The sequence below is a fragment of the Melospiza melodia genome, chromosome 1 (assembly GCF_035770615.1).
Source record: "Melospiza melodia melodia isolate bMelMel2 chromosome 1, bMelMel2.pri, whole genome shotgun sequence".
NCBI lineage: Eukaryota > Metazoa > Chordata > Aves > Passeriformes > Passerellidae > Melospiza > Melospiza melodia.
The window spans coordinates 112,389,813-112,415,091 of NC_086194.1; the positions used below are offsets into that span (position 1 = coordinate 112,389,813).

Below are 25,279 nucleotides of genomic sequence, written 5' to 3' on the forward strand. Positions count from 1 at the left end.
TTTATTTTATCAGAATACAGGGGGACTATATACTGAAGATACTTATTTGTATTATGCAACTTGCAAATACTGAAGATGGCAGATTTAGGTAAGTGTCATTTGAGATTTTGGGCACAAAGCCCCTGATAGAGACAGATAAATAAGTTCAACTATTGGATAAACTGAGTACTTTTGATCAAGTAACAAAAGTGAAATACTTTGTATGAGAGAACTCCTGAGGTTTTTTTGAGGCTGATTCTGGATTTCATTAGACAACATATTTGATTTAAAATCAAGGACAATGGTCACAAAGTGAAATACAGGAGGTTCTCTCTGAACATCAGGAAACACATTTTCACTGTGAGGGTGACCCAGCACTGGCACAGGTTGCCTAGGGAGATTTTGGAGTGTCCATCCTTGGAAATATTAAAAATCCATTTAGACACATCTCTGAGCAATTGGCTCAGGTTGGCCCTGCTTGAACACCGTGAGTTGGACAAGATGACCTTTAGAAGTCACTTCCAACCTCAACGTTTTTGTGTTTCCTTGAGTCTGTGAACACTGTTTCGATTCACACTCTTAATATTTTTGATTTTTTCTTTACAAGTACAGGAGTTGGGAAGAGCTTTATTGGGGGGTGAGAAGGAAAGCTAAGACTAATAAGTACAGTTCTCTGTCAAAATACCTGGCAAGAGCAGGATTCCTTGTGTGTCTGATGCACAAGGCCGCAGGGGGCTCCAAACAACGCTTTGATGGTTTCACTAAATTATAGATCTCTGTTCTCAGAGACAAAATAAACCAGAGCTTTCACAATTAAGTGTATCTGTATTGTATCCAGATCTCTGGCAAATGAAATCACTCTCGCTGTTCTGGCAGCTTCTCTCTGTTCCTTCATATTCCCTGTCTCCCTTTGGTTGTACATCTTCATTTCTACAACTACTGGAGAAAAATCAGGGGGGAGGAGGGCAGAAATTGTGTGTGCATCAGCAGGGGACTTAAAAACTGCTGGTGGTATTCAAGAGTTCACCAAAGATGACAATTTTCAACAATCTGTATAGCTTCCTACTTTCACAGAAGAGAAGTTGGAGGTGAGCAAAAGTGAAATTGATGGATAATTGCAATAAAGTTACATTTACTTGCCAAAGATGGAAGTTACCAAATGTGGCAGAGTTTAGTGTGATCCCAAAGACACACAAGATCTGTCATTTTGTTGGTGTGGCTTTCCCTCCGTCTGCAACAATTTGCACCCCAGAAGCAGCTTGCTCAAATTCTTTCTGAATGCTTTTGCTTTTAAAGCTGGCAGGAAAGTGTTTAGGTTGTTCTCTTTTTTTTTTCTTCTTTTTTTTTTTTTTTTTTTTTTTTAAATACATATATCAGAGAACAGAGTAGAAATGAAGACCCAGCTGGCATAGTGTGAATTTGCCAATCAAGCATGACTGTATCACTCACTTTAAACTAGCTAGAGATGCTTCCAGACAGACAGAACTGCTCAGATGTGGCTTTCTAGATAAAAAATGGCATGTCATTTATCCCAGGAGTCAAAAAATAACAACAACAACAAAAAGCCAAAACCAAACCCCATAAGGTTTACTTACAATCTATCTGGCCTTGTTAAAAGATTTCACACTAAGGGCAAATCATGCCTGACAAATTTGGTGTCCTTCCACAATGGAGTTACAGCACTGGTGGATAAGGGAATAGCAGCTGACACAGTCCATCAGGACTTGTGCAAAGCATTTGACACTGTCCTGCACACCATCCTTGTCAGTACATTGGAGAGACATATTTTGATGGATGGAGCACTCAGTGGATAAGAATTTGGCTGGCTTGTCACATTCAAAGGGTTGCAGGCAATGGCTCAATGTCCAATTGGAGTCCGGTGAAGAGTGATGCTTTCAGGGTTGGTATTGGGACTGGTGCTGTTTAATGTCTTTGTTGGTGACAAGGACAGGGGGATTGAGGGCACCCTCAGCAAGTCTGGCAATATCACCAAGCTGTGTTGTGTGATTGACACACTGGGGGCAAGGGATGCCATCCAGAGGGACCTGGACAGGCTTGAGAGGTGCACCTGTGTGAGACTCATGAAGCTCAATGAGGCAAAGCTCCTGGACTGGGGCAATCTCAGCACAAATTCAGGGAGAGAATGGATGGAGAACAGCCCCGGGGAGAAGGATTTGGAGGTGTTGGTTGATGAGAAGCTCAACCTGAGCCAGCAATGTGCACTTGCAGTCCAGAAAGCCAAACATGTTCTGGGCTGCATCAAAATCAGCATGGCCAGCAGATCAAGGGAGGTGATGCTCCCTCACTACTCCATTCCCATGAGAACCCATCTGGAATACTGTGGCCAGCTCTGGGGCCTCCAAGATAAGAAGAATGTGGACTTGTTGGAGCAAGTACAGAAAAGAGACACAGAGATGATCAGAGGGTTGCAGCATCTCTTCTATGATGAAAGGCTGAGACAGTCAGAATAGTTCAGCCTGAAGAAGAGAAGGCTCCAGGAAGACCTTACAGCAGCATTCCAGCAGATGAAGGGGGCCTACAAGAAAGCTGGAGAGCGTCTTATTACAAGGGTCTGTATGGATAGGGCAAGGGGCAGCAACTTTAAACTGGAAGAGCATGTGGATGTCCCATCCCTGGAAGTGTTCAAGGCCAAGATGGATGGGGCTTTGAGCCAACAGGTGTAGTGGAAGGTGTCCCTGCCCATGGCAGAAGGGTGGCAACTAGATAGGACTTACAAGAACCAGAACAGATGGAACTTACTAGAACTAGATGGATCTAGATAGTTTCATACCAAACCACGCTATAAACCCAGCATATAGTTTGCCTGTCTAAACTGAAAGACATGACGAACTGAAACAAAGTTGTACTTTAATTTGAGAACTCCCTACAGCAGAGTACCCACTGCCCTGGAAGGGGGATGTTTGACCTGGGAGAAGTACTGTTAGTGGTAAAATTTGTTCTGAGACCTATAGGTTGCAATTGTGTGTTTTTTCATTGTTGTAGACGTGGAAGTGGACATAAAGAACTGTGTAAGACTGTTAATAGAAAGGAGGTTCAGAATACACTGAAAAGATGACTACATAATCTTGAGGACTGGGAAAAAAGAAATGGGATGAAATACAACAATGGAAAATGCACTTAGACATTTATAAAAAGCATTATTATTATTATTATTATGGACTGTAAATGACAAATATGAGGAGTAGCCTCTATTTGTCATTCACAGCATGACCTGAAACATCAGTGAGATTTGGTCATATAAAAAGCAGATTGGCTGTATTAGGAAGGACAATTTTGGAAGAAATCAGGAGAGATTACCTCAATGGCAGAGACTGGCAATAGTTTGTGAAAAGCTGTTACAAACTGCAGCTATGCTGAAGAAAGCTGAATCCAAACTTATCTAGTGCAGTAAAATCTGAGCTACAGAGGCTCTGACTTACAGGAGGAGAGCAATAAAATGTACTGATAGGTTAGACCTGCAAATAGTGCCTATAAATGTACTAGAGATTCAAATTCAAGGGAAAGAGAAATGACTAACTGGAACACTGGATGTCACAAGAACAAACGGGTATGAACTGGTCTTGAATGTGTTTGAGATGAGGGCTGCTCTGGTCCAGTCCTTCAGCAAGAGGTACAGTAAAACAGCATATTTAGTGTACAGTGGATGTAGATGTGTTTCAGGGAAGGAGGTACACAGAGCATTTGCTCCTACAGCAGCAAAATGCTACCTTCAAAACATCTCTGCCAGTCCCATGACCCAAAGATCCCAAAGGTTCATCTTCTTAGACAGCAGCATGCAAACCCAGAGAGCTTTGAACACCCTGGCCCGTGTACCTCAGCAGCCCAGTTTCATCAGCACCAGTTCCATTCCAGTTAATGCACCCCACCTTACTGAGGAGCAGAGCTCTTCTTGCATCTAGCATCACTAAGTAATTACAGAAGAACATTTTCTTGGCAGAGGCAGCCAGTGCTGCACCCCCTCTGCCAAAAGGAAATTGCTCTCTTAGTAATACAGGACTTAGTCTTCAATGCTGTATTTAAACAGACAACAATCTGACTTTATATGTCTGACCACTGTGCCTACCAAAGCTTACTCCTGGATTTACGGCCTTGCTCTTGACTGCTCTGGTTAACAAACTGCTCAAAGGTCTCCTCACACAAGAGCTATACCTGAGTGCAAGCCAGATCTCCTCACACAAGCTCTACACTTTACAGCCCGTCAGCGGTGTGTAGCAGCGGAGAGATCAAGGAAAAAGGCAGGTTTTATTCCTGAAAAACAAATGGTTTGCACAGTGGATTAAAAAAAGTTGCATGAAACGTGCCAACTGAGACAGGGAAAAATCTCGTTGAATGTAAAGCATTGTCTTGTGTTTTCACTATGCAAAGACAGTCACTGTGCTGTCAATTTACACAAAGCTTTCAGCCACACAGCTACATGCTGAGCATCTGTACTCAAGATATGTGCCTGGTACCTTCTACCTGTGCAGTGCTTCTGACCTCTGAAGTGTCTCCACGTAAGGGACTGGAAAACCCTAGATAGTAAAAGCACTCTGTTAAAAACTCACTGCCTTTACCGTAAATACATTAATTGGCTTGGACTGGTGCAAACGCTCCCGCTATTCATGCCAGGCTTCCGTTCAGCAAAAATTAAACACAACCCTTACAATTAATAGAAGAAACGATCTCTTTGCTTTCTTTCCCAACCCCACTCACGCCGGCTTATTAGTGAATAATAAAACATCACCCCGGACAGTGACAAGCGCTGTGCCAGCGGTCCTCCCTCCTCGACGCCCCGGGGGACCCTCTCTGCCCCGTTCACCGCCGGTGCTGTCCCCGCCCGTCGCCTGTGTCCGCCCGGGACCCGCACGGCTCCCTGGGGGCGGCCCCGCCGTGAGGGGGGCGCTGCCGCCGCCGCTCGCCCTGCCCGCCGAGCGAGGAGAAGCCCCTCACCTCCCCTCCGGTCCCGGGGGAGGGGGCTGCTATCACGTGTGCTTCCTCCCCCATCTCTCGCTCTCTCTCTCCCTCCTCCTCCTCCCCCTCCGCGGCGGCGGCGGCGGCGGCAGCAGCCTCTCGGCTCCGCTCCCTTTGTTGCAGGCGGAGCGGCGGCGCTGCCGGGCGCCGCGCACAAAGGAGCGCGGCCGGGGCGAGGCGGCGGCTCCGCGGGGCGGACGGGCGCGGACGGAGCGCGGCCGCGGCGGGGACAGCCCTGCCCGCGCCCCGGCGGCGGCAGCAGCAGCAGCAGCAGCAGCAGCGGGTCCGTGCGGCCGCTGCGGCGGGGATGCTGAAGGTGCGCTCCGGCGCGGCGGAGAAAGGAGGGTCCCGCCCGGGCGGCGCCGCGGGCTCCGGTTGATGCTGCGGGCCTGCCGCCGCCATCCCGCTGCTCCTCGGCCGCCCCTCGCCATGCTGGGAGAGAGCCCGGCCGCCGCCCGGCCGCTGCTGCGGGCGGGACCCCCGCTGGCGCTCTGCTACACCTCGGCCCTCCTGGTGCTCGCCCTCTCCGCGCTGCCCGCCGGCCGCGCCTCCCATCCCCTGCCCGGCTCCGAGTGCCAGGGCGGCGGCAAGGGGAAAGGCATCAACTGCTCAGGTAATGCCCCGCCGGCTCCCGCCCGCGCCCACCCCTGCGGGCAGCCCACGCGTGCACGTGGAGGGAGGGCTGAGCGCGGCCCCTCTGCTCCGCCCGGCCCGGCCCGGCCCGGCCCGCCGTGCCGCTGCGGGCGGCGGAAAACAAAGGAGCGGCGCCCGCCCCGGCCCCGGGTGCGGCGAGCCGGCTGCCCGGCCGGCCGGGAGATGCCCCGCTCCGAGGTCTCCCGGCGAAGGGAAGGGCTTTGCCGCCGCCTCCCGGCTTTTGTTGCTCCCCGCTGCTGTGTCCCCCGCCGCGGTGCCGGCAGGTGCGCGCCGGCCGCCCCGGGTGCCCCATCCCGCCCCTCCTCCGCCCTGCCCTGCCGCTGCCCCGGGCCCGTCCTGCCGCTAGCAGCGGGCGCCAGCCGGGTGGCAGCCGGGAGGGCAGCCCCGATGGCTCACACGGGCTCTTTCTCAGGGCTCCCTCTCGCTGTGAGCTGCCCAGCCACGGGGTAGCATCTCCGCCCGTCCGTCTGCCGGCTGTCGTAGAGATTCACTCTGGGTGAGGTGTAGGCAGGAAAATACCCCGCGATGTGCTCAGAATGAGCTTTCTTGGTTTTGTTCCTGCTTTGGTTGCATGACATACATAATATACATAATTATGTGCTGGTATTGTAAGGTTGCACTGTGGTTTGTCATGACAGCAGCACGTTTTCTTAGATCTTGAGGGATAAGATGGTTTTGAAGTAGAATAAAGTAAATACATACAATATAAAGTTTACAGGTTTTAAGAAAGATTTGTTTGTCTTCTAAAACTACATTTAGAAAAAGGAATTTATTTTTTTTTCTCTGAAAAATGGCTGTGGAGCCTCCTCCTGCCTTTTGAAATGATAGGTTTATTTCACTGCACGAATCGCCAGCGAGAGCTGTACAAAGTGCCTTCTCCAAGGTGATGAAGGTTTCTCGCCCTGTGCGCGGAGCGCCCCCGCTCCCATTGTCTTCAGCGGGATTGGAAGGCAATTTACACGTTGGGAGGAACTCTCGGTGCCTTCCAGGATAAGGTCCCCAAACTGTACCAGAGATTTCAAGAAATGAGTGCACGGAAGAGCGATCTTCCTGCCAATTACATTTTACAATACGGATAATGCTGCTAAAGCAGGCTATCAAATTCGCAGACCAGCAAACTGTGGCAAAACGGTCTTGCAATACAATAAATCTGCTACACATTCTTGAAATGCTCCTCTTCATTTTACCCAGTTTAGATGTACACTGTGTTACTGTGTGACAGTACCACAATGCTGCTATTTTGCTGCTGCCGGCTGACTTTTCGTTCTGTTTGTAGGAATATGATGGTTATTTTTAAAGAGAGGTTAATAGGTTAATGTGTCACTGGCGTTAGCGGCTTACCCATCAGAGACATATGGGTCATTAGACCATGGCATGAGCATAAATCAGTGAGATTAAATATGGAAGGCTGCTGAAATGTATGAGGAAGTTTCCAAGATGATGTGGAACACGGGGATATCATTATTTAGAAACAACCACAGAAAGAGGGCTTTCCAGCCTGGAATTAGAAAACTGTGTGCTATATTGAAGGCATTCAGCATGATTTGGTTCTACTAAAAATAGGCACAAGCAAATGTATGTGCTATATACATATTTGTGGCAGCACTCTTTTCAGGGTAACTCCAAAAATATGGAAGGAAAATTTTGTTTTAAATGCAGTAGTCAGATTCTGCTGTGTGTTAACTGTTTCATGCAAAATGGCAGGGTTTCAGTACTCAACTTTGTTTTGAAAGAACTAACATCAACACACTGTATCTGGGTCAGATTTTCCCCTCACTTACCTTTGCACAGCTTCATTAACTTTTACTGAAGGAGCTACTCCCTGAAAAAGATGAGTTTCCTGTATTTACACGTGGGACCGGCTGTTGGCATTAGCACCCTTCTCAGTGGACTGCTACGATGTACATTGCTGTTTATACTGAAGGTTAAACTTGAGAATGCTACTACTACTTCTCCATATGACTGGACTCTCTAAATTGCTTTCCATATGTAAAGAAGCGAAATGCTTCTCCTTTCTTCTGCTGTTTTGCAAGTTTAATATGTGCATCAGTTTGACCTGCTGCCCTAACAGGTTTTTTGCACTTCTTGAGACGTTCCTGGGCTGGTAACATTTTATCATTGTTAGACTGTATAGCTTTATTTATTTGTTATTTCTTTTCAGAAATGCTGAAGCCCTCTCCTTTATTGCTACAGAATATGCTGCTTAAGAAAGAGTTTGCTGTAACAAAAGAACATTACAAGGTGGAGGACACAGGGAGACAACATGAACATTAAGATGGCTTTTTCAGCCTTGATTCTGCTCCTTTGGCACATGCATTGCAGCTTGGCCTTTTGTTAAATTATGATATAATTGCATCATCCCTGGCCAAAGGAAGAACATTTGATAAAGTGATTAGAGCAGGAAACAGAGAATTAAGACGTATCTGGAGTTAATTGACAATGTGGACTTGTGTGTGTTTGCTCATCTGTCAATCCATACTTTCCTAAGCTAATGAAATAAAATATCCCTGTTTTACCCTGAATGGGGTATAAACAAAATAGGTATTTCTTTCTGGAGAAGACAGTATTAGGCTGGTGTTTTGGAGATGTTATATTATTCCCAGTGCTACCTGTAGTCTTCTTCCCTAACATTCCCAATACTTCCTGCCTGTCCAAATGCTGGTGGTGTGATGCTGGGCTCGGGCTCTGGGGTAGCTGTGTCCTTAGTGAGGGGCTGTGAACTACAGGGGGTTATTGGGCGTCCCATGTGTGAAGGTAAGCACAAGGTGTAGTTCCTTCCTGAGCTCCTAATGCAATGGTGCTCTCTGGAGACACAAACTGTGCGTGGACATCGCCAGTTTCAGTGTTAGCCTGGCTGAGTCTCTGTGCTCCAGTCACCTGTGGAGCCACAGGGGTTGCAGCTGGATCATACATAGCTGGCCAAACGCTGCAGATGTGGGTGGAAGGTACATAGAGAGAGACACTGCTCAGTGCACGGTGTGGGTGTGTGCACCTGGGATTTTAATTAACAGGGAGATGCTTGTTTTGTGAGCCTTTCAGTGTGCTGCTCCTTCGTGTGATAAAATTGACTTGCTAGGGTTGATTCCATGCCCCACCTATGAGTCTCACAGACTGTGTGCTGCCCCTGCTCTTTTTAAGATCTCTCTGAGTGAAGTGAGTAAAAATAAAGTTGTTTCAAGACAGATTATTGAGGATTGAATAAGCAAGATGAGATCCTGTTTAAATGAGAATATGGTGCATTTGTTTTCATTACTTTTTTGGATGCCTTCATGTCTGTCCCCCAGATCCTGTAGCAGGAATCCCCCAGGTTTACTATTGATGGACACCTATTATGGTGCTGTTGTAGCTGTTTTTCCTCAGGAGAAGATGAGGTCTAAATCTACTCCTATCTGGTATGTCTACACTTGAGGTGAAGTCTTGAGATAATGAGTGAGTTGGCCAAAATGAGTTTTATGTGCACTATTTCTCACTCCAAACTATTGTGTTGTCTGGAGCCTGGATCCAGGCCGTCCCTGCTGTAACAAGGGAGAGTGAACACAAGCATGTAGCTCCCAGTCCACGTGGCAGATGTGGCCGTGGATTTTGGAGGATATAAACCTCAGGCACTGCTGGTCTCTGGAGCTCAGCCGTGGTTTCTGCCTGGGCTCAGTGGGGGCTCTGTGAACCAGAATGAGATGTGGCCTCAAGACTGGCTTTCATCTGTGCTTATCAGCTAGAACAGACATATCCTTTGTGCTTTTTGCTCAAATTAAGTGGATGAGGGGTTTTGTTTGCTATATCATTCTAAGTTACACAGAGCAAAACCAATTTGTGCTAAAGATATGCAGCCATGTTGGTGAGAACATTAAGAGCAAGGGATGTAAGAGAGGTACAGGTTCAGGTAAATTATCGTATTTTAAGAATTACATGTTGTTTTGTGTTTGCATAGTTCCACTTGATCTGAAATGGTAGACAGGAATAATTGGTTATTTTATCTGAGATACTGTGAGTTATGTTCCTGAAAATGAATTATAACAGTCAGGCCGGATAAAATGTGCTATGTGTTTGTGCCATTTGAACTTCTGAAGTAAATGATCTAAACTCAGTCAGGTTACGTGTCACTTTGAGAAACTATCATAAGACATGAATATAAATCAACTACATGTAAAAAGTAAAAGCAATTATTAAAAAGAGAAATTAAAACTTGGACAGTAGCATGCATATATTTGTTTCCCTTTAGTGTAATTGCTTAGACATGAAATGTCCTTGCAATACAGATTCTTATGCTGATTAAAGAGCCAAAAGGTAATTAAAGTAGAATTGAAAGTGTCAGAATAGCAGAAAATCATCTTGTAACAGGTGTCACTCCATCATTGTCACTAGTGGGAACTGGTAGTGTGATGGAGCAATTGAGGCTTGACTGAGGGGATTGGATTGAATCCAATTTCTTTACTGGTTTTTTGAAAAGAGGAATAAAGAAGCTGTGTTTGTTGTGGAAAATAATGCTAAGGAAGCATTCTTCCTGTACCAAGATCTCTCAGATAATTCCTATTAAGGGGAAAACAAGAAGTCTGGTCCTTTTCTTCCTGTTGATGTAGGGATAAATATTTTATATCTTGTCAGTTTTCTTCTGGAATTGACAGTAGACTGGATAAAGGGGAGAGTTGATATTTACTTGGACTAGAAAAAAAAGAAGCTGTGGCCAAGAACTTTGGATAGAGAGGTACAAAAGCAGAGAATCCGACTGATATTGACAGAAGTCTGTACCCTTTTCCTGGAAAGAGATCATTCCATTCCACCATTGATCCATCAGCTGAAAGCCCTTGTGCTTTTCCCAGGCTGTGGTCAGACTTTGGGGAGTGTCCCCAAAGCAGACAGTGGCAATAGTTCCCTGGGTAACAGTAGCTGTAACATTTGTGGAAGGAAGAATGCTGAGCATCAGGAATGTTGAAAAAGGATCTGTTCCTCTGACTCGAGACTCCTGCATATCCTCCTCACTGAGTGCTCACAGGTGCTGTGGAACAAGAGTGGAGATAGGGGATGTGTTGGTATTACTGAGGTGGAGGTCTGTCTTTTTCTAAACTGACTCAGTTCTAAATGTTCAGCAGAACCAAGGACCAAGGATATTCTTTGTAGAAGTACTCAAAAAAAATGTTCTATCCCAAAAAGAGCTTTAGATTATATATAAGAAAATGATAATTAAATACTATGCTGGAAACTAAATAGTCCCCTCTAATTGCTGTAGTTTATTTCTAGATCATCTTGAAATTCTAACGATTTAGAAACATAGAGACAGAGGAAGAAAAAGAGAGAGTGTGGGGAGTGGAGCTGTATTTTGTGGAACTCCTAAGTGTGTAAGGAAGAGCTTTTTTCACTAAATCAGTTGATAATAAATTTTATGAAACCATTTCTTGGTCTTCTCTGTATGATATTTTTCTCCTACAAAAGGATAAGAAGTTACAGAAAAAAATCTGATTAGGAGTAAGCTCAGCAGTCAAAACTGTGATCTGATGAAATTAAAGTTTCCTGGAGAACCTGAAATCTGTTTATTTGTCTTGATGAACAGCTACAATGTATCTTTGGTTCTAATTTAGTTCACAGATGGCTTCAGGGGGATGTGAAAGCAGAATTATTTAATCTTGTATTATTAGGACAGTATCTAGTGGTGCCATTAGTTGAGCCATTAGGTATCTAGGATTTATGGATCATATGTTTTACTATTTGTTTGTTTATTTTAAAGGAGAAAAAAATCCAGTTCTTTTTTTCTCTTTAAGACTCTTTCCAGGGAACTTGTGTGTTCTGTGGAGCAAGATGCCAGTGAAAGCCTTTCCTACAAGAGTACCTGAAAGACTTCAGTTCTCACTGACCCAGTTACATCCCAGACCTGGCTGGCTGGGAGCTGGTAGACAGATCAGGCTCTGCATGCATTTGCATATCTATTGATGTGGATTTCTCCGTTTAGGAGAGCAACTTAATGTTACACTAATATCAGTGTTCAAGTTCTTTTACGTTGCTCTAAAACTGCCTCACTGGCAGTAGCGTGGTTTGTGTCATAGTGTGGTTTGTGAGGAGGCAGTGTTTGACTAGCAAATCTGGATTTATTTTAGGATAATTTAAATTCTCATTACAGTAGACAATTTGTAAGGACTGAAAAGGCAGGACTTTTCTGATAATAGATTATGTGTTACAGAAACAGCGTTTAAAGGATCTGATTTGGAATAAAATTAAACCCCTGTAATACCTCTCTTTTGATTTCGTATTATAAAAAGAAATTTAGTTGCAGTTACAGTCTTGAAACACCCACATTATATAACTATGTTCAAGCTGGCAGGATCCTCATGCATAGTTCAAAAAGAGGGCTAATTAAGACCAGCAGAAAAACATGTAAAAATTAAAGGGAAGAAAATCTGGAACAAGACAAAACTGTCAGTAGTTTTTCTGAAGTGATCTGACTTGTCTTGGTATTTGCTGGGTTTTCTCCACCTTTTCCCATCAGGCTGAGACCTCAGTGTGCTCCTATGTCTCTTAAATGGGAGCAAAACTCTCTGTACTTTTGTAAGATGCATAGACAGAGAGAGCAGCCAAGGAGGAGAGCAGGTACAATGTCCACAAACAGACAAAAGGGTGTTCAGGACACGAAATGGTTCTTCTCAGGTCTTGTCTGGAGGCCAAAACCTCCTGAAATCTGGCTCTGCCTGGCTGTCAAAGCTGTGGGCAGCCTCATTCCAGTTGCCTGGCTTGCTGGCAGGCAACAGCCGTGTTCCTGTAGGAAAGGCCCTGGGGCATCTCCTGTGCCTGCCACGAGTCTCATGGGATCCATGTGGAAGCAGATGGGGTGAATGGGGGCAGTCAGGCAAGCCAGAGAGTTGGAACTGTGCAAACTCTGGTTAATCTGCCCTTCATCACCACAGTGTGTTTGAGGGAACACAAAACGCACACCTTGAGGGGCTCCAACTGCTTTATGCCAGATTCACCCCTCACTGTTCCTACCCAGCTCCAGGAGTCTGACACATGTCAGGGTTCACCTGTGGCTGACCAAAAAATGCTGCTTTAGCAAGTGTTTTAACCAGTCTCGGTTTTTAACCGATGAGAGCCCTGCAGGTGGTGAGGGGAGAAGGGACACAGCCCTCCATGAAAACGTGCTGTCACATCTGCTGCTCTGTGGCTATAGAAAACCTCCTGTGAACACACATATTTCAGCAGTGGGTGACAAAGTGTCCTGTTGCTTAAGCCTGAAGTGTATGGAGGAGTTTGTTGTACCTCACAAGAGATTTACTTGCTTTCTTTCCTATTCACAGACACTTCACATATGACTACAAAGAATGAGTGTTTGGATAAACATCATTTGCAGAAGTGGTTCTGTTTTCTCTGAAATTTTGAACTGAACAAGATTCTTAGCCACAGCAACACAAAAGCTTGAGAGATGGGATAGTTAAAGGTGTTCGTGCATGTGCCAAAAGTGTTCAGAATAGTCTAGGCATTCAAAATGAATGAGTGCTTTTGAAAATTCAAGTTTTCGTCCTTAAGGATGTCCATAAAACACGAGAACAAGTTATAAAATCTTTAGCTGGTTGGCATAGAAAACTAAAACAGAGCTTTCCACAGGTATTTCCATCGAAAATTTGATAAAAAATTGTGGCTGGATAGCAGTTTGTTGCTTTAAAAATTCAGGGAAGCATTGATCTAATGAAATGTTTACATTTTGCTAATTAGTATTGACTCTGATTGTGTGCTGCCTCTGCCTGATCCCTCTGGGAGAGACAGAGGTCAGTGTGTTGTGCCAAATGGGTTTTCTGAGCAGCAAAGAGCAGCAAAAGATCCTTAGACTAAAGAAAGGGGTGTCCTGTCCCCTCCCTGAGCGACATTGCCGCGTGCAGTGGGCAGATGAATGGTTCTTTTCCTGAAGCACCACCTCTCTCCCAGAGTTTTTTCTTCATCCTTTACCTCTCCCAGGATTTTGCAGAGACAATTCTGTGAGGCAGAGCTCTTTCTTGCTGTCTTGATTGGAAGTATAATTTTATGGAAGTATCATTTCAAGGTTATAAAAGTGAAAATAAAACAGGCAGGCTCCTGTTGAGGTTATAGAATTGTTTTCTCATATAAAACACGGGGTTGGGAAGGCAATTTATTTCATTGTATTTCTACTCTCTTTTAACTGCAAAGGATGTCCTTTTCTTCACTTGTGCAGGTGTTTACACCTACAAAGGATGTCTTTGTGAAAACGGTTAAATGTGTTTGTAATGTGCACAACTGGTTCTGTGCTGTAAGAAAGACTCTTTTTCATGTGAGAAGCAAGTGGCTATGGTAGGGATGAAACAAAAATTTTGGCTAAAAACCACAAAGAACAAATATCTTTTTTTTTTTCTTTTTTTTTTTTCCTGCTCTTTGTTAAAACCTGTGTCTGCAATATGGAACAGTTATCCAGGTGAGAGAACACAATCTCCACATTTGCAAGTGATATTCATGCTGCTGACTGAACAAACAAAGAGAATCACTGGAACCAGGCTCCGAATTTGAGTGTTTTGGGTGATTTATCTACCAGATGGTAAATGCAGTCCAATGTAAAAAATTAGTCTGGGAGCAGGGAATCAATCATTCAGCACACTGATCAGCAAAGGGATTTGGGTGTTATAGCAGAAAAATTAATGAGCTGGCAATCCACTGCAGAGCAGCATTAAAACAAAAGATACTACAGTATAATAAAAGAGTCTTCATCCAGAAGACAAAGAGATGAACATCCTGCTTTGTTAGACACTTGATAAACGTAATCTAAAGCGGTGTATTATATACCAAGCCCCTTATATTTGAGTGAAACATAATGACTCAAAAATTCAGTATCAAAATCTGGAGATCAGAGTTAATTTGGAAAAGTGAAGCTTTTCACTGTTTTCACAGTTCTTTCCCAAATACATAGGTTTTTCTGTCACAGGAGTTACTTACTAGTATTCTGTATTATGGTAATAGATATTTCTATTCTATTTAAAGTCACCCCACAGTGCATTCAGAATTACTTAATGAAAGATTATAAGATACCAATACTGGCTTTATGGCATAATTACATCTTTCTTTAAAAGTCTTGAAAATGTGTCCCATGCCTCTTTCAGTTACTCAGGCTACAAGAAATCAGAATAGTTTTACCACCAGAAGCCCTTCATGACTTTTCTCTGATTTTCCTTGTGAAGCATTGAGTCTCTAGAAAAGACTAAGAAAAGGTGGCTTCTGTGCTCATTTTCCACTTTTAAGGTGTTTCTGTTGGGTTTTAATTTTTTTTTTTTTAATCTAAGGATTATGTGCAGGATAGGCTGTTTGGGGAATGCCATGAGGTACAGGCTGTTCTGTGGGGAGGAAGGGCAGCAGCAGGGTCTGGCCATGCTGGTATGGGGTCACTTGCCATGGGAAATCCTTCTTTTGGTCCCCTCTCCACCCTAAGGGATCAATGCATTTCTGTGACTGCAGGTAACTGAAAGAAATAGGTTGTAACCTGTCTCTTTTCTACTGTGGAAAGCAACCAGAATCTGCTGTTATGTGTCCTCTGTGAGTAAATGCTTTTATTTCTGAAAAGAGTCAATGAGATCAGAGACGTTTGTGCCATATTGTTCTCCAATTTTGGCATTTTCTGATTTGGTTTGTTTTTTTTTTTTCCTTGGGAGTGAGGATTGGTAGGTTGATAAACAGCTAACAAAGCTCATAACAAAAATCTCATGTTGATCAGGCAAATCTAATATCCAAATTGTCTTTCATTTTCTTAGTATTTCTTAGTATTTCTCCATGAATAATTTATTTAAAAAGATTTCTACAAACAGGGGAAGGGAGCTGATGGTCCGACTTCCTAAGCAGTAGGGCAAAGCCCACTACTAAGGATTTTTCCAGAATTGCTAACCACTGATTAAAATCAACGGGAGCTCCCAGATCATGGTCTTTGTGAAAATCACATTTCTCTTTGTTCAGAGTAAGGAGTAAGAACCTGTAAATTTTAGCTTGACACAGCTGTACAGACTGGAGGTGTAGAAACAATGATATTCCATCGGCTTGCAGCCAGAGCTGTACCAAAGTCATGGGCTCAACTGCTTACATTTCTGCAAGCTACACGGACATGTTTGCATCCAGTTCAGTCTGGGTTTACTCATGAACTGTACCTCAGCCAGTGTTTGTGTACCCCAGGACTGAATTGTCCTTTTATTCCATTTCAGATATGTGGGTGTGAGACAAAAGGCAGAATTCAGTCATGTGCATGTTTACCTGTAAGCTTGTTATGTTTTGTTGGGTTTTTTTTTCCTCCTGCTACATTTATATGAAGATTTGTGCTGGCTGATTTTTTTTTTTCTGCCATTTTGGGAGTGCTGTTACAGACAGCTGACTGAGGCTGTGAAGTGAGTGTGGCTGTGGCCCTGCATTCAAAGAGAAAACACAGATTAAATTGAGATTAGCAGGGACACAATGTCTCCCAGTGCCCCAGCAGTGAGAGGGAGCAGAGCAGGGATGATAACACGTCTGGTGCCCCTCCTCAGCCCATCCCCCTGGCCTGACTGGCCGTGCCTGAGGGGAGGACGAGGTTCTGCTCCTTGCTCACTTGGCCAGCTGTCCAAACACCTGGCAAAGTCGAGATGTCCTTTTGCAGCACCTGGGCCAGGGCGGAATGACAGCAACAAGGCAAAGTTCCTTGGTCCTCTGCTGCTCACTGGGTAGTGGCAGCTAATTTACAGCAACTAGGAGGTGTCCCTCAAGAGCTGTGAGCTGACCCTGGGCATATTTTGGCAGTGGCCCCAGGAGGACAACCCGTGAGCTCTCTAATCCAGCGTTACATTTGCCGCGGGAATCCCCAGCCGGCAGCCGTGAATAATTTCCACCTGCTTCGGACTCTGGAAGAGGCATGATGGGAACAGGGAGAGATGGATGAATATATTGATGAAAGAGGTGGCCTTCTGCCTGTCCCTTAGGAAAGGCTTGTTTCTGGCTCTGAAATGCTGAGTGTCACAGGTCCACTCAGGTCCAGTGGCTTTGTCCAGCTTGCCGCTGCAGAGATGCCATCAGCTCCCAGCAAGCTGGAGTTCCACCAGTTCTCCACAAACCCAGTGGCTCTTCCAGCCTGTGCCAGCCATCGTTGCCAGAGGTGATGAAACAGGACAGCATTCCTTGCTCTGTGTATGCCATGCTGCAGCCTGACTATAAACTCCCAGCCCCTGAAAATCCTTTCCAGGCTGGCAAAGGGGCTTAGCAGGAGCTCTGGGAATTGTGTTTTTCCTGGTGTTTCAGTATGGATAAACGAGCTGGCAGAGAGGAATTATTAGCTATAGATTTATCTGACAAGAATGCATACAGGAGAAAAAATGTTATTTCAGTAAGCTGAGCAGTGATTTGGTTTTTTGAAGTGTAATAGAGTTGTTAAAGTTTGAAAGGAAGGGAGCTGCCTGCTCAGGTTCTTCCTGGCTTCTGTAACTTACTGGAATTACCAGAACTCATTAAGAAACCTAAATGATCAACCAGGGGCTTGTTTGTTTGTTTTCTCCCTGTGACTTTTATGTGGCTGGTTATTTTGTTTCTTTTCCAGTGGTTTTCTGACTGTTTAATTACAGTTTTCAAAACTATACCTAAATAGCATAGTGTATGGGTGTTCAGAGGAGAGAGTTTCTGCAAACCTAATTATGCTCCAGCACCATTCATACTGCTAATGTTTCAGGGATATTACCCAGGAGTTAATTTATTTCCTTTTTCTGTATACAAAATAGGAATCTAATATTATTTTACTAAAGCTTGTGTATTGTTAGAATGCACCACAATGATTTTTTTAGTTTATCCTAAAAATCCTGCTGAAGGATTTTTAATGAGAGTGAAGTGCAAGAGGAAACTGAGGTTTTCATATTAATTTGAAAGCTATGAGATCTAACTGTTACATTTTAATCTCTTACATGGAGAGTGCCCTCTTGTTGGAATTAACTTCTATTTAGTATTCTAAAAGTGAAAAGGTACTTAGTTCTTTGAAATCAGTAACCACTTAAGATTTTATTATAAATTCTTAATTTTGATATAGACTGGCAGGATCTGTGGTACATTGTCCTCTTAGTAAGTTTTGAAGTGTATTCCTGTTGTTTTTTTTTAATGTCTGTAGCTTTAGAACATACAGGGTTGGCACTAAATTCTTTCAGACCACTATTAACTGCAACAGCCTTTAATTTTTTTTTTAAGTTGGATAACTCATGTTTAGGCAAGCCAGTGTTTCATTTCCTGTGTGTAGTAAAGTTCTGCAACTTGCAAATAGCTATTTCTTTCTGTTCCTGTCAATAGAACATTCCCACAAAAGAGCTGCCATCCATGCTGACTGTCATGCTGGCAGTGTGTCATCCCCATGGCTGGGGGACATCTGCCATGGCCTCCTTGGTCACTGTTTCTGCACTCAGACCCATGTCCCATTTATTTTTGATTGATCCCACCATGCATTATTTTCTTAACTCTGTTTTACCAATGGAATTAAAAATCTGGTTTAGAAATATATTAAAGAGAAGATATATTAGGAACATTATTGTAAAGATTTTTACAATGATTTTGCTCTTGAAATTTCTGTATTTGGAAATTTCCCACCTTGGCAACATAATCGGTAACTTTTTTGTATATGTTTTAAAACACCTCTAAAAATTAAACATGGGCCAGATTAATCTGAAAACTGCTTACAGTTTTTTCGGGGTTTTTTTGTGTTAGTTAGACTTTAAGTCTGAGTGAAAACTTGGATTTTCGAGAAATAGTGGATATGGATACTTGGATATTTTAAATAGAACTTGATATATTCAATGAACAGCTTCCACTGCTGTGAATTATTGCATCCCTGCTTGAATTGCTTTGAGGGACAAAAAGCATCCAGACAATGAGAAATGCCCAATTAGTGAGCATGTCTGGAAAATCTGATTTCAGAAACTTGTCTAGCATTGCACAAGAACATAAAAATTACATTTGGTCAAATAACATTAATTCAGGAATCTTCTTGTTTCTGAGCACTTCATTTGCACTTTTAGTATGGCTTTGCTTAACATAAGTTTCTTCAGGAAAAAAAAAATAAAAAGAGAACAAACCTCCTCACTATCAACTAAGGAAAATACAGACATTTCTAAGGATGAACTGATTTTTAAGTGGCTGTGAGAAAAGCTAAGACCATTATATCCTGGCACAGACCTCTCACTTGAATTAATGGCATAATGGATACCACTGGAAGTAGTTCTTTATCAACTAGGCACCTGAAAAGCAGACATGGAATTTTTCCACATATTTATCAGAAAGAAAAGACCTAGCAACCCTGGGCTGTCTCTTCAGGCCCGGGATCCCATGTTTTCCAGGGGCTGTCTTTTATCCATCCGTGCCTCTTCCACTCTGTGATCCCTCTCTTCTGGCATTCCTGTGGTCTTCTTTCCACAATGCTGTACCTGCCAGGTGTGTTTCCTTCACAGCCCATGCTCAGCTTTGTACTCGGACTGTTTTCTGCTCTCGGGCAAGGAGACCACTGAGACCATATGAATGTGACAAGTAGGACAGACATACAAGTTTGCCAGCACCGATTTTGAAAATGCTGGAACCAGAGCTCACCTGGGACATCATTAAAAAAGAGTGCATGAAAGGTGGAGCTTGTGACCAGTTTTGCTGGTGGCACTTAACAGATAAACCTCTTAGAGCAGCTTAACACTTCAGGTGGATTGGATGTATTTTCACATAGCAGAATAAAATGGTCTGAGCCTGGCAACTCATACCTCCTTCACTGCACCTCATATCTCAGCTCCTGAATGCAAACCTCCTCAAACACAATAATACAATAGCTACAATTTAGTCACTTAAAGAAAACCCAAACAACTGAACAAAACACTGTGAGTGCCCCAGCTTTGTTCTTAAAAAATTACACAGCTGGAAATTTTATATGAAAACAATGAGCCTGCACACCATGAGCAACTTAAAACTTGATCTTATGATGGAAAATGTTATACACCATTAACTAAAAATACAGTTCCCAGCTTTGTGTATTATTGCAGCTTTAACGTTAGAAAGTTGCATTAAAATCAAAGACCTCCACTGTTTAGAAATTAGAAAATGCCAACATTTTGAAGTGTCAAACTCATTTACTCCAATAAGTCAAATATCCTTGTTTTCATGGGCATGTTTCTGAGATTCTTTCGCAACTCATCCTACAGAAGCTCTGTACAGCTTTTTTTTTTTTTTCTCAGGGTCAGTAAGACTGTCTTATTTCTTGCTATGAAAGGGAAAATAATAGAAGTGAAACAAGTATTTATTCCATGTATCTTAGAAGCATCAACTGAATAATATCATTAGATGACACTGGAAAAACTTTGCAGACCAGGAAGAGAAAACTGTAGTTTAGTTTGGGGAGCGGATTCGTCTTGGTTTTTGAATGTGATAGAAATCCCTCTTCAAAGAATGCTTTTATGAGAGAGGGCATTGGAAATTGACCTTGCCAAGGGTTTCACCTCCTTCAGCCTTCAGTGCACCCTGCTCTCAACTGGCTCTTTAGCACCAGCTAAAAAGCACAGAACCCTAGTACAGCAAATAGTGGATATTTTTTGAATTAGTGTTTTTTCTTGGTTCTTAGTGTCACCATCCAAGGAGCTGTTCAAGAAATAACTGGACGTGGCACTTAGCACCAAGCTCTAGCTGACAAGCTGGAGATTGGACAAAGACTGGACTTGATGACCTTGGAGGCCTTTTCCAACCCAAATGATTCTGTGATTTTGTGATTCTGTGATTTTGTGATTCTGTGACAAGTACTAGATGTGACAAGACCATGAAGTGGAGAGCAGGAAGGGATTGCAAGGAGATAGGAGTCCTTGTCCCTGTTGGTACCAGCAAGCTGCCTGCAAACTGTACCTTTCCTCCACCTGGAGAAGGTCCTTGAACAGGAATTCCAATGCTTCACTGCCCAGCTGGTGAGATAGTGTGAACTCCAGAGGTCAACCAAATAGGAGGATAAAACCTCTAGGAAAAAGTTTTTACCTCTGCTTGACTAGAGGTGCATATATGTATTTTACATATGGATTAACTTTTTGAGTGGCTTCTCGGTATTTCCCCATGAACTCATATCCCTTAGTGAAATTTGAATGTCTCCCTAGCTTGGACAGACCTCACTACAGACATAAATACACCTTATGCCACAGATTTTCATCACTACATTGAAATAATAAATTTCAGTATTTATCTTTCTGCAAAATGGGCAGAAATCTTGTGGAATAAAGAAGTCTGTCAGAGTTTGTTCGGTTTTTCGGAGCCTTGTATAGCCAGCATAGAAGCACTGCTTATGATTCATTTTCTTGTTTAATTTGCCTTGTTCTTCATGTTACACTTCACTAAATATATTTACTATTTTTCCTGCCATTACACATGACAGGATCTATCTGCACAAAAGGAATTTTAACTGCGAGAAAGGTTTTATAGACACAGAGTGAAATAGCAAAAGATGAGGTAGGAATCTAATGCAAGATGTTAAGCACTGTTGTTCCCAAAATTGAGGAGCAATTAAACTTTTTATTCCACTAAAAAATGTGAAATCTGTAAAGTAATATGGCAGCATAATGGGAAGCATCTCTTAATGGGCTTGTGCAGTTATTGCAAGTTAAAAGCAGTTGCATGTTCAGCTAACAAAATATGGGGAATGCATTTTCATTAAATGTCAATGATAGTGCAGTCACAAGAACAACAATATACATAAACCTCATAGAGCTATTAAATTTCTTGTATTTTCTAGGAGGAGCAAGAAAACAAGACACTGCTATAGGGGAAAAAACCCCCACAGGATTAATCTAAGAAAGCATGGCAGTTAAAAAAGAAGAGCAACTAAGTTCACTTTGAATGGCAAAAACAAAACAACCCCAAACAAACCAAAACATAAACCTTTCATCTCAGAGGAATCCCCTTTTCCGGAGTTCACATCTCTGGAAACACACTTGGTGGTAAATTTTAATCATCTAATCAAACAAGTAATAGAAACATTAATGATTTTTAACCTGCTGAAACTCATTGTCTCTTGGGGTCTGCTTCATCACCTGAGCTTACAAGCTCTGCATCTGCCAGCTTGGCTTATGAGCACAAACCCCAAGGAAAAAAAGAGCTGTGTTTCTAAAAGAGCTGTGTGAACCCTCTCCACTTTAGCATGAGAGTCAATTCAAAACACTGCTAAAAATATGCAGGTTTTTTGTTTTTCCCCTTTGTGTTTATGGAAGCAGCCTTTCCAGGCATTGGACAGTAGGGAAACTGAGGACACAGTGGCTGTTCCATCCATCTACTCCTGCCCTTCCTTGCAATCTGATGTGTCCTGTGTGTTTGCCCATGGTAACCTCTGTCTCAGCACATGCTGTGGATGAAGGTATCCAAGGGCACGTGCCCCTGCTGTTCCTGGCCACCTATGACATGTCAAGCCATGGAGCCTGGCAGTCCAGTCTGTTTGCAGCGAGTGGATCCATCCCATCTATATTTCCTTGGCTTAAAAGGGGAGATAGTATCACAAGTCTAATTACTAATTGGTTTTCCTTTGGACTCTTCATGGAAGAGAGTGAGGAAGTCCAGCACGATTTTCCCTTGAAAAATCCACGCTGGCTGTTCTTGCTAGTCATCTTCTCCTGTCTTCAGTGATGGATTAGGAGAGGATGTTCACCTGGGGCTGAGGTGATGCTGACCCACTAATTATTCCCTAGATGCCCTTCATTGCATTGCTTGCCCTTCCATAAAGATGGGAATAATGTTAGCTTTCTCCTTGTCATCAGGGAGCTTGCCCTCTGACCTTCATTTCTCACAGCTGATTGACAACAACTTCATGGTCACATCAGTCAGCTCTGCCAGATCCTTGTTGAAACGTGGCCTGGTGGATCTGAACATACCTGGTTTCCTCTGAGTAGTCTCTAACTTGTTGCTGCTTTGCTGTTGTCTGGCCCTGTGTGTTCTGGATGGGGTTGATATTTGCTGGGACTCAGAGCAGGCTTTGTCTATGAAGACTGTAAGAAAGGACACAGAGTGGTTCAGCCTCTTCTTTGATGCCTGTTACTTGTCTCTTCCCCATTCATCAGCAGACTCACATCTCTCCTGACCTTCCTCTTGCAAATAGCATTCTGGTAGAATAGTTTCGTTTTAACCTTAGTGTCCCTTGCTAGCTCCAGCTGGGCTTTTGCCTTCCTGTTTTTGTGCCAGAGTGCCCAGGCAATGCTTTTGTTCTCCTCCTGTCTTGCCTATCTTTATTTACACTTGTGTGCTCCCTTTTTGTATTTTCAATTCATTAAGGCTCTTTTCAGCCAAGCAGGCACACTGCCAAAAAGGTGAAGTCAAGACAGGGAACAGTCAGAGTCACATAAAGGTGCACTTGTGAGAAATGCAGCGGGTGAACAACTTCTCTAAAGGCAATAGATTTAGGCCGATGGGGGCAAGGACTTTAAAATAAGACATAGTTTTGTCTGTCTTTGTCCAAGAAGAGGACATTGATTGAAAGGAGATGAGGCTGGGTGAAACGTCAGACTGTTTGTCCTGCTTTTCAGTAAATTTTTCATTTCACGCTAAAGTTCATATTACTGCAGCCACATTGCTACCAAGCCAGCTGTGCACAATTCACTGTGTGGAGTCAAAAGTGGACAGGGCAGCCGGAGAGTAATGAAAGCAGAGAGCTTTCCTAGGAAATGGAATAGCCCTGTGTGTCAGTGTAGGAAGAGTCTGCTGAAGGTCAGTGTGTGAGGTGAGGTGGAGAGACAATTGGCTGGGTATCAGAAAAGCTGTAGCAGAATGGCAGGTGAGAAAAGCTGTTCCTCAGAGAAAAGGGATTTGAAAATTAAAATATCAGAAGGAAGAGTGCATTATTAAGTCTGAATCAAGGGACTGAGAACAGGATAAAACAAGTGAAAAAGGAGTGGTCTTCAGTCAGAAGTGAGCAAAGACTAAAATTGCTTGTTCAAGGTAAATGCTGAAGAAAAAAAGAGGAAGAGGCAAATGTAAGGACAGGAAGGATAGGAATAACAGAACTTGGAGACATCAGCCTGGGAAGAGTGTAAAAATCTTGCTGGCCTCAAGCAAAGAAGAAAACATGGGGTGAAAACAGGAACTCTTCCTGGCCATTAGGGAGCAGAACTGGATCCTTGGCAAGAGGCAGTGGGCAGTGAGGAAGGGGGCAGTGAGGAGGGGACAGCCCTGGGACCTGGGCAGGGAGGTCATGGGCAGCACCCAGGGTGTTGGACAAGAAACTGGAGTGTTATGACAGGAGGAACAGGGTGGATGGAAGAGAGGAAGAAGCGTTGCATCTAGCTGAGGAGTTGGCTAAGTGAGAGGATTAGGGAAGAGAAACATGTTGAAGGTTCCTGAGAAAAAGAGTCCTACATCAGGAAGCAGGAGAGGGGAAGTCAGTTAATCAAAAATATAATTTCTTTTTTCTTTATTTCTTCCTTAAAAACCCGCAGAACCAAATATTCTCCCTACTAGTGGATATTTACCCAAATTCTTTTATCAGTTATTGTGGTTTCCCCTTGCAAATATATTTTTTTCTGTTTAACAGACCATGAGCCAAAATGACAGATTAAGCCTCTAATACTGAAAATATGCACGTGCTTAATTCTACCGTTATATACTTATGTTCTTAACTGTTTTGTTCGATCAGAGCTGAAGTGCTCAACTGCTTTAAATATTGAAAATGAAGATGCTTTCAAAAGGATTTAATACTGTTTCAGACTTAACAGATATGGATATTAGATCAAGAACACTTAAAAAACTCACCCTGAAAGACTCACATAATTTTTAATTTGCTGTGATATCTTCATTCCATATATTTATCATTAATGAGATTTTTCAAAGCTGAAAGTACTTATCTAATGGTTATTGGTACCTTTAAAAATCTCCTAATTAATTTCAGAAAAATTAAATTAAATCACAGATGGTTCTGGACTTAGCATACAGTGACTGGATCAAGTCTTTAAATTTAAACTGGCCAGGTATTTTTCCAGTTTGGAATCAGAAATAAGCAACATGCACAAGCTGGTTTTTTCATCTTTATCATTCATATCAAGTTCATTCAAATGATTTAATTCATGATTTTTGATTAGGATTTTTCATTGGAATATATAGTTATGCTTTCTAGTTAAAATTATATTGTCAGGATTTTCTGAGCATAGTCTTATACCTAGAATACCATATTAAAATGGCTAAGATTGATATGACAGAAGTTTCTAAACTCATTTGGAGGCCATTCTACTTCAAAAAATACAATTAATTTTTGGCATTATTTTCTTAGATATTGCAAATTTTGATGAAGAAAGTTAGACTGGTGATGAAGAAACTGTGCCCTTTTATCCTTGGATACATATTGTTTATAAATCTGGAATCACCCAGTGTTTTATTTTGTCCCCTAGTCTCTATGGAGAAATGATGGCATAATTTTATAACTGTGACTTAGAAAAGTAAGTCTTATTCCTCCTTTCTTTTAGTTAGTTATTTCCAACATAAATGTTATGTTATTACACTGTCACAGCTTAATGTAGACATGCTGATCCTCATTGCCTTTTATCTTGGCAACAGCAAGATGTTTTGTGGTGAAATTTAGTATCCTGATTTGAGATTCTCAAATCATTATATTTACCTATATGTAGAGTATTTCAATATTGAAATTGCATGGTAAAGTTTAAATTACATGTTGTTTTTTAAACAACTCAGAAATGACTATATTATTTTATATGTTACAATATTT

The 25,279-nt window shown here is 42.8% G+C and overlaps 1 protein-coding gene across 2 annotated transcripts in view; it reads left to right on the plus strand.

Moving 5' to 3' along the window:
- Positions 1 to 5,313: 5,313 nt before the first annotated feature.
- The window catches only part of TMEFF1 (transmembrane protein with EGF like and two follistatin like domains 1), a 114,624-nt gene continuing 94,658 nt past the window's right edge, over positions 5,314 to 25,279 (plus strand). For both annotated transcript variants that reach the window (XM_063164501.1, XM_063164511.1), the window contains exon 1: positions 5,314 to 5,563. In XM_063164501.1, coding sequence (XP_063020571.1) covers positions 5,329 to 5,563 — 235 coding nt within the window. In that variant the 5' untranslated portion in view covers positions 5,314 to 5,328. The remainder of the gene's footprint in view (positions 5,564 to 25,279) is intronic.